General features: G+C 45.8%; 1 protein-coding gene across 1 annotated transcript in view; it reads right to left on the reverse strand.

Annotated features, from left to right (window-relative positions):
- unc5db (unc-5 netrin receptor Db) overlaps positions 1-12,213 on the reverse strand; it is a gene marked incomplete at both ends in the record, with an annotated part of 147,564 nt that overhangs the window by 52,562 nt on the left and 82,789 nt on the right. The window contains 3 exons of the mRNA XM_080499927.1: positions 649-1,011; positions 8,566-8,751; positions 10,649-10,681. Coding sequence (XP_080356053.1) covers positions 649-1,011; positions 8,566-8,751; positions 10,649-10,681 — 582 coding nt within the window. The remainder of the gene's footprint in view (positions 1-648; positions 1,012-8,565; positions 8,752-10,648; positions 10,682-12,213) is intronic.

Genomic DNA, 12,213 nt, shown 5'->3' on the forward strand with positions numbered 1-12,213 from the left:
TGACTGGACTCCTCACTCAAATCTAATTTATCTATATACTATGTACATTTCTAAAAATGCATATATATATATATATATAGGTAATTAGTTGTCAGCTTCTTAAGTTTAAAGTGTTTAATCAGAAACATAACAAGCAAAATGTCACTTTTTTACAAGTATAATTAGTTGTATACATAATTTTGTTTTGCTCTTGTGATACAGTTTTAGTAACCAAGTTGTAATTTCACACTGTGGCACATTACTATGTGCAATGTATCCCGAGTGCTGTTTAGGAACTGGTTTTAGGAAGACTGCCATTGCATAGAGCTTAATTTTTATAGATTTTTTTGGTTATGTCCAGTAATGAAATGTTCTAAACACAGACTGTGCTGTCATGACGCATGCACAGCAGGCAGTTTATAACAGCAACAAGCATTTTTCTGACAACAAACGGGGGGGAAATCTTAGAAGTTAGATGTGTTGGGAGACTTTCTGGGAAGCCTGTGCAAAAAAAAAAACAATGGCGGCTCATCATAGCTCCTGTAATGAGAAGTCGCTGCAGCCTCTTGTCACGGAGACCGACTCCCCAGCGTGTGACTTGCTTTTCATTATCAGGACAAAAACAGAACTGAGGCAGAGCATTTCGCGGCTAACAAAACCGGCTCTCACCTGTGTTTGGCACCACGAGCCGGCCCCCGGCGTGGCCGAACACGCCGGTGGTCCTCAGGTGCTCCTTGCCGGCGCTGAAGGGTCCGTTGAGCGTGAGCGTGGCCTTCTTGCGGCGGTCGACGGTGCTGCAGTAGTCGCGGCTCAGCTCCCTCGGGAAGGTCTCGGCGGGGCCTTTGGCGTGGAACTCCGCCCGCTCGGCCACGCCCAGCGAGACCATGAAGGAGCTCTGAACCTTGACCTTGATGTCCGGCAGCGGGTCGAAGAGCTCCTTGTCCGTCCCGTCCTGGAAGCAGAGCGGCGTGCTGTACGTCCGGCCCACCGTCAGGTCGGGCTGCATGGAGGAGTTGAGGAGCAGCGGGTTGCCTGGCGACACGGAGAGACCAGCACACGTACGCGTACTCGTGTTATCCTGGGTTTTATCAACGAATCAACTTCGTCCACACTCGGGCTGCAACAACGGATCCATAAATTCGATTATTAAAAGCGTTGGCAACGAATTTCATTGTTGAATCGTTGTGTCGCGCGGTTTATGTGTCACTCGAGCTAGCTTGCTAACCGCCGGAGCGCGCTCAGATGTGGGGACACAAAGCAAAACAGAGGAGGATGTAAACAACAATAGAAGATTCATAAGGTCTGCCGCCCAGCTGAGATAACTGCTATAACGGGACATACCTGTAGAGCTCTAAACCCCGCCTACATTTTAACCTACTTTTTGGAGGAAACGCACCAGATTTGGCTCAGATTACGCTTTACCTTACTGCTCCGTACCGCTCCATACCGCCGTTTGGTCACGATTTCATTCCATACACTGTGACCACAACAAAGAAAAACTTTGAAGTTTAAATTTAAAGGTTGTTATAGCAATATTTTTACCAATCTGGTCCACTCAGGATGAAACTGGACTGTATGTGGTCCCTGAAGTACGTTAAATCTTATTTAATAATTATTTTGTATACAACTTACATACATGTAGATATACTGTATACATCTTTGTATTGGTTCAGTTATGTGCTTTAAAATAATCATAACATATTTGATGTTTGGTTCCTTCAATATCAACTGGTCCTACAATTTGAAATGTTGTTTTTTTTAACCGATTCATGGATTGATCTAAAAAATAATCGACCGATTAATCGATTATTAATTAATTGCTAGTTGCAGCCCGAGTTCACACTGCAGGGCGGATGCGACTCAATTCTCATTTTTTTTACACACAAGTGACCAACATCCGACCTTTTTTATGCTCCAATTCTGTCACTCAAGAATCTGTCTGGCTGTCTTCATCTTTTCTCCCCTCACTGTGTTGCATTTGGTGCTCCGGAAATGAAATTCGACAGTCAAAGCACCAAAACGATTCCATGCCACCTCGTCACAAAGAGGTTGAAGCGGTCACTCCTCCTGCAGCCGACCGGTGACGCTCCCGTACCGACTCTGACAACATGTCCGGGCAGGCGACCAGTGCACGGCGGGGTTAAGGGAGCGCAACCTGGACAGAAGGTGCAGGGCTCGGAGCCACGGTCAGAGCGTTAAGATTTAATTACCAAGCACACACACAGCTTGATCTCCATAATCCATCTGCTGGAGTCAGCTCCCCCGGACGCCGCCGCGCCGTCCTCCTGAAGGACGGGGAGGGAGGGGTCGAGGTGACCGCTCCGTAAAGCAGGGGGGGGGGAGGGGGGGGTGTGTGTGGACCTAACAGCCTGTGGAAGGAGGAGGAGGGCGGCGGCGGGTGGGGCGTCTTCATCTGTGGCCATTAAAGATGTGACGCCGCTGCCAAACGGAGCGAGAAGTGCGGCGCGCTGATCTGGCAGACGCGCCGCGAAGGCCCCGGACGAGCCGTGCCAAGATAACTGCGAAGTCACTGAGTCCTTGCTGCCCAGCTGTTGCCTGGTGAGGGGTGCAAAGCGGGAGGCTAATGTTGTTTTATTTTTAGGGAAATCATTAATTACCGGGTGGGTGATTTGTGATAAGCACTTTGGGGTGCGCCGGTCTTTCCTCTCTTCCTTGTCAAACACTGAAAGTAGACTGGAAACAGCATCGCATTGCATCTGACGCACACTTGTGCGAACTTCAAGTGGTCATCACTCCCTTTGTTATTTTTATTCGATTAATCAACTCGTCGTATCCGTCCACCACACGTTTTCTCTGCGTAATTTTGAGGAGCAGAGCAACCCAGTTCAGTAAATTCAGGCTTAAACACAAACTGCGCGGCACTCAGCCGCATGTTCACTCTTTTCAGAGTGCGGGAAGCTCACACCAACACGGGCTTCGGCGCTTGTTAGTCGGGAGTACAGATCACTGAATCGATGCAGCGTGTGTTTGCAGAACTTTCCTTTTGATTACTGGTGAAGTGCTGCTGGGTTCAGACTCTGAAGATTCCCGTCTAGATTTCTCCTGGCATAAAGAAAGATGTATGGTCGCTGTAGTCGAGCAGGCTCCTCTTGCACGTCGCAAGTTTGCTGATTTGAAAATGCACTTGTCTGACAACTATTTTTCCTCTGGCTGGCTACATTTCAACAGACAAAAATGTGTTCCTGAAAAGCTTTTGATTTTACTTTTGATTACATTATTAGAGTTAAATCATAGTTTGAATTTTTCAGGAATAAAATACATCGACTAGAATTACACTCGGTAGAGTGCAGACCTTCGCCAACGCCACATTTGTGCGCCGAACCGATTTAGCATCGCTTGCATGACAGCCGTTGGCTCATATCGATGCTAACTAGGGAGGTCAGGTAGCTACATCACTGTTTGAGACACTGAGCAGGGACCGTCTCCATGGAAACAGATGCTGATCTCCTTTAATCTCCTCCATGAGGTACCTCTCCCATCCGCTTTGTATTGGGTTTTTTTGGGATTTGTTCAGATACGGTTCACCATTAACATCCCAAAATCGAATCGATTAGTCCATGGATTGTGAAAAATCATCCCCGAAAATGTCATGCAATTCGGGTGAATAGTTTTTGAGAAAAGTTGCTAACATGCATACATACATACATACATACCATTAAATAAATAAATAAAGACACAAACGAAAACATAATCTTCTCCACGAAGGTAAACATAAAGACTAATTCTATGTGAATGCTCTTGTGAATAACATTTTAAAGTAATGCGTGAAGTAACTTCAGCCAACATCACAACACAATAAATAATTGCCATTAGGTGTGAGAGGGAAATTCAGGTCAGTATAATTCATCCACTTTTTAAAGATAAGCCTTTAAAGTATTTATCTTGCATTTGCAGTAACCAGTGAGGTAATTACAAAGCATATTGGGAGAATATCCAGCGATTGCTGTTCGGCAACTTGCACAGCATTTTAACGAGAAATGAGAGCATTTCCTTGACAATCCTTTGAGTGTATTTTTCTTTGCTGTATGAGACACCGAAGCATGCAGACGACGCCACAAATTTAACAGACAAGAGGGAAACTTCAACCATGAAGAAAAAGTATTGAGCATTAAGTACATTCCACACGCCTGGAAGTGAACAATGGAGCTGATTCAGAGCAACACATTCCTCAACCGTTTCAGGACTGGACATTGAATAAACAGTCAGTATCACATTTGTTTGAATGAAGGAAGGTCGTTAGCATGTGCACCGTCGAAAACAGGGGCGTTAAACTCATTTAACTGCAGGCGCCACACGCAGCAAAATTTCATGGACCAGATGGGAGCCTCTTGTGAGCTGGATCTGACCAATGGACTCGATGTTTTGATATAAGAACAAGTTGTTTAAAAAGAGTTTATCAGCTACTCTAGTTCCAATAACTGTATGAGGAAAAATCAATGTCTTGGATGACCACGTGACACCCGATGAAGTGATGAACGCTGCTCAGCTCAACTGCTACTGGAAGTTTGAAGACCCTCTGCTGTTGTGTTGATTGGCAAGGTTAACACATGCGAGTGGAGGAAGAGGTCACAACGTCAGCGACTTCGACCTTTACGATTGGAGGACAACTCGTCCACAAGTTCAGAATTATTTTGAGAAAATAAATCATGTACAATGTACTTTTACATTTATTTTTCATATATCTAGTATATGGCAATATACTTAATATCTTATTTTTTGGGGTCAAATATACTTTGAAATCAATCCTTCAAATCAATAATGCTGGAAAAAAGAAAGTTGTGGACGAGTTGTCCGTTCACCACATTTTACATACACATGCTCTCTGTGGTAGCGAGTTTTGAAAATGACTAATTTTGCTTTCAGAAAATAATCACTTTTGAGGAGAACTTGCCAGGCTGACAGGATTGTTTTGGTATTTTTGTGTATGTTCAGGGTGATATTTGAAAATAAAGGCAGCAAACCCAAAAATCTTATTTCGCCAGTTTCCCCCTGTGTCAGTATCCTACATGAAAAATGTCATACTTACTGTAAATTATAGTCTATGGAATTAGACTACCTTAATATTTGCATTTACACAATTTGACATAATTATGTAAAATAATAATTTCACCAGAAATTCACCAGTTATCAAGTCCCTGGTCAGTATCAACTTTTGATGGCCTAAGTCATAGCCTATCTGGAAATAATAGTGAAAAGAAGGCAAAAGACATCCTTAAAGGTGGACCTGGCTCCTGGCCTACAAAGGATTTGTATTGTGGTTGCATTCTTAGCCTATACAGATGGACAAATCAGTATTAGAACTGTGAGCTTGCAGGTTCCAGCTCTGTAAACTGCACTGTCACTGCAGAGCCTCAACCTGCAGTCCGGTCTGTTCCCCACGCCGACATGCCCGGTGATTGCGCCTGCATTATAAATGATACAAAGCGTCAGCACATATGAAACCGAGTAACATTCCCCGGTAATTGCTGTTAAGATGATGTTGCATAAAAAATAGATGAAAAGATGCATTTTTCATTTCAAACCCGAACCGGTGAGCTGACAGCGAGACCTACCAGGCGGGGCCCGGGCGCACTCTGTCAGAGCCGCGGCGCCGGCGGACATTACCCCCCTTCCGTGGCCGACATTCGATCACGGCTAAATTTTCTCCCCCGCCGGTCAAGTGGAGAATGATCTGATTATCGCTTGAGTGTGCATCTTTAAGAATGGCGCAGCGAAGATGGAATGGCAGTGGTGAGATGAGAGAAGTTAATGAAATGTACCTCAGGTTGAATACCTTGAGGGATGGGTTTGGAATTGGGCCTCTGATTAAAAATCACTCAGGAGGAGAAGTAATGCGGAGAGACAGGGTCAGGGCCGAAGACTCAATGAGCAGTCTGCCTCCCTCCCCCCCCCCCCAGCCGAGAGCCATCCGGAAGCATTCACAAACTCCTTTAAAACACTTAAGGATTTTCCTCTTTTCTATTTCGGGTGATTATTAGCCATGAAAAAAGCTACTGATAAGCAATTAAACACGTAGTTTGGACCTGATATACTACAGGCTTTGCTGATATGAAAAAAATATGCAACGTGTGAAAGCTGATCTCCTTACAGGTCACACTGAGGCCCCGTTTACACGACAACGAATACGAGTGGATCGAAACTTTCTTCACTTTTTGGGGGCTGTACGTTCACACGACACCGTGAAGTTATGTTTTTATACCGGCTCACAAGGTGAAAAGTTTCTTTCACAGTTGCGTTTCCCCTCTTGCAGAGAACGCTGGAGGTGATGGAGCGATCTTACTGGGTTCTGTGTTCTGCTCATGTGCCAGAAAAACAAACATGGCAGCCCCCGTAGTAGTTTGACTCGGGTCCAAATTCTAGTTTCATAGTCCATATCGGTAGTTTTATGTTTGAGACTCGCCCCTAATAGCATCCAATTCGTCATCAGGTTCTCTCCCTTTTGTTCCCGTTCAGAGCGTATTGTTCTCGCCACACAATGTCTGTGTGGTCCCAGCATTCTAACTTCATCGTTGTTCGTGTGTCCGCGGCTGCAGTGTAAACGCAACCTTCTGAAAACGGCTCCCAAAACGGAACATTTGGAGAAGGCTCCAATTCTGTCACCGTGGAAACACCAAAAACACAGCGTTACTACTGCACTTGACGGCCCAAAACCCTTACGATGTTTTCCTCAGACTGTCGTGACTCCCAGTGCACATTTTCCTGGAACTTGGTAGTTTTATAGTTGACAGTCGCCGTCCGTCTCGTTTTCAAAATGAAACCGCGAAACCTTTCTGAAATGAATGATCCAATCTGAATAACACACACTGTCAATGTATTCGCCTTAATGAAGGTGGAATATTGAGTGCGTGTTCAGATGGTGCAAAGCACTTCAGCGGGTTTATGCCAAAACATTAAAGTACAACGGACAATCGACTCTGTCTTTGCTGCTGTTATTGCGATGAGAGACGTTCCCTCTGGCTCTGACGTATAGAAAAGTGATCTTTTCTGCCCAATTCCGATTGATCTCGTCTCATATTTTCTCAACTCAATGCTGAACTCTGTATGTTTCATGTGTGGAGATGATTCGACTATCCTGGTCAAAGTGATTGAACTGAAGGGCTACTCATAAAAACAGGTGCAAACGTTGCCCTGATGTGTACAAAAGCTGATTAATTGGATGCACCAAAATTGCATCTAACACACAAAAATACCCACTAAAGTAATCTGATTTACTATGTTGAAAGATGCTTGTATTGTTTATAATTGCGTTTGAAAAGGAGCGTTTGTGAGTGAACTTTATTGTGAGATATTCTCTTTGATGGAATTCATATTGAACTTATTTTCAACAGAAAATCTCCACCTCTGTTTCTGCAAGTCTCTGCTTTTTAAAAAAGGAATTTTTCCACCCCCCCCCCCCCCCCCCCATCTTCTCTGCTGGCTCATGTGGACTTGTTGGTTTTTCTCTGTAAAAGTGCCTTGAGACGACAGTTTTTTATTTGGCGCTGTCGAATTTAAATAGGACTGTGATGTCACTCACAGGGTTATGAAAGGGCAGTGAATTATCAACAAAGCAACACAAGTAGGCTAATGCACAATGCTTCTCTGACTTCCTCCAAAACAAACAAACCGGGGCTGTGGGGAGTGCAACAAAAGAGAGCAGGAAGGAAGCGTTCCACTTTTCACGCCGCGCCTCGGCCTGGCTGATAGAGAGGAAAATGGAAAAGAGTGATTGTGGCCGGTGGAGGGCACAGCAGGCAGGCTGTGGGGAGAGCTGGCCTATTTAAATAGGATTGATGACCTGCTGGATGTGGACCCACGCCCCCCCCCCCCCCCCCCCCACCCCCTCCCGTCCTCCTCTTTCCACTGTTTTCCTCACATCTTTCTACATGATGCGACGAGGACTGGAAGGGCGGGAAGGCTTGGCCGACTCCAAAAGGCCTTGTGGGAGCCGAGGGGCGCGGTGCGAAGCTCCCAGTGGGGGTGGGGGGGGGACGACATTATACTATCGCCAAGCAGCGCGGATGTATTGCCTGTCGCCACGGCGGCTATCACTTGCGCTAACCCAGAAGTGTCACTAACAGTAATATGAATGCCTGTAGTGAGGCAGCCCGCGACAGCCACAGTCACATAAGCAACAGAAGTTATTGCTGTGCACAAGCAAAAAAAAAAAAAAAAAATGAATTGATGTTCACTGCTCCATACCCCTCGCATTTATCCATCAGTTGCTTGGGCCAGTGTAATCTGATGGGGGCGGGGGATTGGTTGCCTGACAGTCAAATGTGTGGTCCGCCGGGAAGGAGGAGGCGCAGCGGCGGCGGCGGCGGCGTCTATCAGAGATTGATTATCTCCCGCTTCACAATAACAGAGGAGCAGGTCTGTCAAAATAGAAGGACAGGTCCTTTCACTGATTATAGAGGTATAAATCCTGGTCAGACGGGGAGGCTGCATGCCGTTCTGCTCGATGCAAACAAATGCCATCAATCACCCCGGCGTCGCCGTCACCCAGCCCTTTGATGACGCCGCCTTTTGGCCTTGCGGCCGCTGACTCGTGTCGCCACGCGATACGCCGCCCGCACTCTCCCTCACCTTGTCTGGTGGTCTTGAAATTGAACGACTGGAAACCCCCGGTGAGAGCCGAGGAGTCGATGACGTCCACGCCGTACTCGCTGTGGTTCTTCCTGTACAGCATCACGGCCACCACGAGAATCGCCACGGCGATGATGCCGGCTCCGAGTCCCGAGTACAGCGCCACGTCGTTTGAACTGTCCATACCTGGAACAAGACGCAGAGGAGGGATAAAGAGTTTATATAGGCTGGGATTAAAAAAAAAAGACACAGCATGTCCTTAATAAAGAGGTAGGCTTCAAACAGCACAGGTTTGAATCCTAGATTATAATTATCATTTAATTTCTCCATCAATTTCAACAATAACATAACTGTTTTCACTAATCCTTATACTTCTGCACCTTTTTACTCTGCAGCTCAGCTGCTTTTAAACTTGCTTCGTCTATTTTACCCTTGCGTTTTCATTGCATCTTGGTTTTAAAATGGACTGAAATCTGCCAGTAAATAGTTAACTGTATGGAGTGCAAATACAGTTAAACTTTCCAATGTCCTGATATGTGGTTCACATTCATGCCAAGCCCATCACGAGTTGCAATGTTGCATTATGACGGCGCGGCTTTGGGGCTAGTTTGATGCGGTGAGCTTTCATGGCAGCATCACTGATATCTCAGCTCAAGTCTCACTCTTGTGTTTTGTCCAAAACTATTAAGAAAGTTGCTTAGGAAAATAAAAATCCTTTTTACAATTTGCTTGGTGGTTTAACTGAATTGGAACATTTCACGGGCCTCATGTTTGACACACCTGTGTAAGTAGATCAGTTTTTGTGTGTTTGTGTTGACGTGTGCGCAATATGACACTTGGCACCTTGGTATGCTAAGGCCTTGAGTAGATCAGGCTTGAAATGGAGTACTCGAGTGCTTAATTGTGAAATCGGCGTGTTTTCACTCATTTTTACATGTTCGAAACTCATTGTATTGCTTCAACGAGCATTTCTCATTCTCAAAAGCAGCCTGCGAGGGGTTAACAGCGACGCGCCGATAGAGTGGCGAAAGGACAACGAAGAAAAGCGAGTGGAAACAATACTGTAATTATGTGGATGTTCAAGGGCAAACACAGGCAAGCGTTACAACGTGTTACACCGGCCCCGGCGTGGAAATGAAAGATGAAGGATGGGAAGTGTTGACGACGGCGCGGCCCATCTGTCTTCCTCCTCTGGGCCTCACTTTGTTGCAGCGCAACAACAGAATAAACATCCAGCCGTTTACCCTGAAACCGTTACACGTCGCACTCAGGCAGCTACCGTGGAAAGCGATTAGCGCAAGTGCCTTTAGAGCCGCCGGCCCGCGTCGACCGGCTACGACTAGCTTGTCGCGGCGAGGCCAACCTGAGCCCACGCGGTCTCGCCGGTGGTCACTGGTCGTCACGACGACCTTATCGGAGGTAAATTAATTTAGAGGATCTCTCGCAGGGCCATCCTGCGCCGCACGCCAGTTTAATGCACTCCCCGCTTCCCTCAAGAAACCTGCAAAGACGGCAAGTGGGCATGACTTTGACGCTAAAGTGGCACGCTAATGAAAGCACTCGAGCTACGCTAGCACCTGACAATCACTTTGCCCGGTGGAAGCCGCAGAGGGAATGTGGAGGGGGGGGGGGGGGGGTGGGGTGGGGGCAGTGCCCATAAATTGGTCAAATTAGCTCGTTTGCAATGATTACAAGCCATTAATCCTGCACAACGTAGCACATGTTCACTTGTCACAACCGATATATCTCCCGGCTCAAAGTGGAAACGCAGCTGTGATGTCACGCCTGTCATAAAAAGTCAGCCGCTGAATAATGACATGAATGCGTAACGAGCGCGCGCCGGGTTAGCGCGGGGAGGTCGCTCACATCGAAGCGAAGTAAACGGCGGTAATTCTGTGATGATTCTATTTGCAGAGTTTGATGCCGAGCAAAGCAAAAACACGCGCTTTCCCCCGCCGACGCTAAATCAACCTATCGTCTTTGGATTTTCCCCAAATTCAGGGCGCGTTGCATATTAGTGGCAGGTGGAAGAGAGGGCGGAGGGGAGTGGAGGATGAAAGAAATCCACAGTAGGAGGACTCACTTTGAGGTTTAACGTCATGTAGCAGCTTTCGATCTGCAAAGACAGAGAGATAGAGTGAGACAAAGAGGAGAGAAAGTGGTGATTAAAGCCCGAGCCGCCGTGGAGTGACGAGCAGGAGTTGGATTCAAAGCCTTGTGCCGACTGCGCTCACAGACATAGTACAGTATCTGATAATGGCCGGGTGAAGGCATCGTTGCGGCCCACGTGAGCTGCACGCTGGGTTAAATTGGCTTCAGGTGAGATAATCATCGCCTTGCAGGAGTGGGAAAACAACTTTGAGTTGTTTAGGAAGGATACAGTCGCAGGGTGTTTTAGTATTTCAATAACAGTGCTCTTTGTCTTGTTCTTGATTTACACCAGTTGTGACTGGTCAGTGCGTCTGTACTTCCCAATACCGGTGTTTCATAAGCAGCGCGGTTTTTAAACAATGCTTTTGTTCATTCTTTCTTAATTTTTCCGCCTCTGGTTCCAAGTATGAAATAATTAAGGCCGTCAATTGCTAATTATTTGTAGATTTCTTTCAGTATATTGTAGGGATACACCCACACCGAGACCAGTATGTATCGGGTCCGATACTGCCTGGAGTACTCCAAAAATATCCCCGATACAACCCCGTGAGTATTACAAGATGTCATTCTCCAGCAACGTCGCCCACAGATTGTCTTTGAATTTAAATATACTTTGTGTTCAGCCACCTGTAATTTCACGATTTTCCTATAAATAAATATGCATTACAAGCTGCAGTTCAAGTGTGAAAATGTGTGATTAGTTGTGTTTAATTACAGAAAATTGTGCAATTAATTAGTCATTTAAAAAAAATTGATTTACAGCACTACTTTTTTCATTAGTTATTCAAATACTGACATTTAAGAGTCCACGATTACCTTCAGCTGGCCGCATTCACCAATCAAACACTATTGTTGATGCTGCCAAGCAAATGCGTCTCCCTGCTAGTAAGATAAAGTCATTCAGGCCCGGTTTACACGGCAACATTTCAAGTGATAATGTAATGTTCTGAAAACTCAATGTCTGTGTCCACGACAACCCCACCACCCCCCCAAAAAAAAGTTAGCATGTAGGGCCACTAGTGGGTGTTGTCGTTTGTTTTTGTAATGAATCCACACACACGTGCACAGAGAAAAATATACTATCAACATGGACAGATGATGAAGTTGGACTGTTATTTCAACTATAAAACTACGAGATCCTTGGAGAATATGGACTGGGAGTCATGACACCCTGGAGGCCGCCATTGTTGTTATTGGACATGTACAATAACAACAATGACAGCCTCCAAAGTGTCGACTTATCTAATCAAAAATCTGCCAAAAAAACTATTTACATGGAGCACATTTGCAGTAGCATCGTATCACAAAAATTGCCCGGACATGGAGTATTTTAGAAAAGTTCCACCTTGGTTGCCGTTTTCAAAAACTTTCCAGTGGCTCCAGGTGCCGTTGCGATGTAAACGGATCGCCAAAATGAAACGGACGTTTTCCATTTTCACTTGAAAAGGTTGCCACATAAACGGCGGGGCCTTAGACTCAGTTATAGGTTATTTGGAT

The sequence above is a fragment of the Blennius ocellaris genome (assembly GCF_963422515.1).
Source record: "Blennius ocellaris genome assembly, chromosome: 7".
In the NCBI taxonomy this organism is placed as follows: Eukaryota; Metazoa; Chordata; class Actinopteri; order Blenniiformes; family Blenniidae; genus Blennius; species Blennius ocellaris.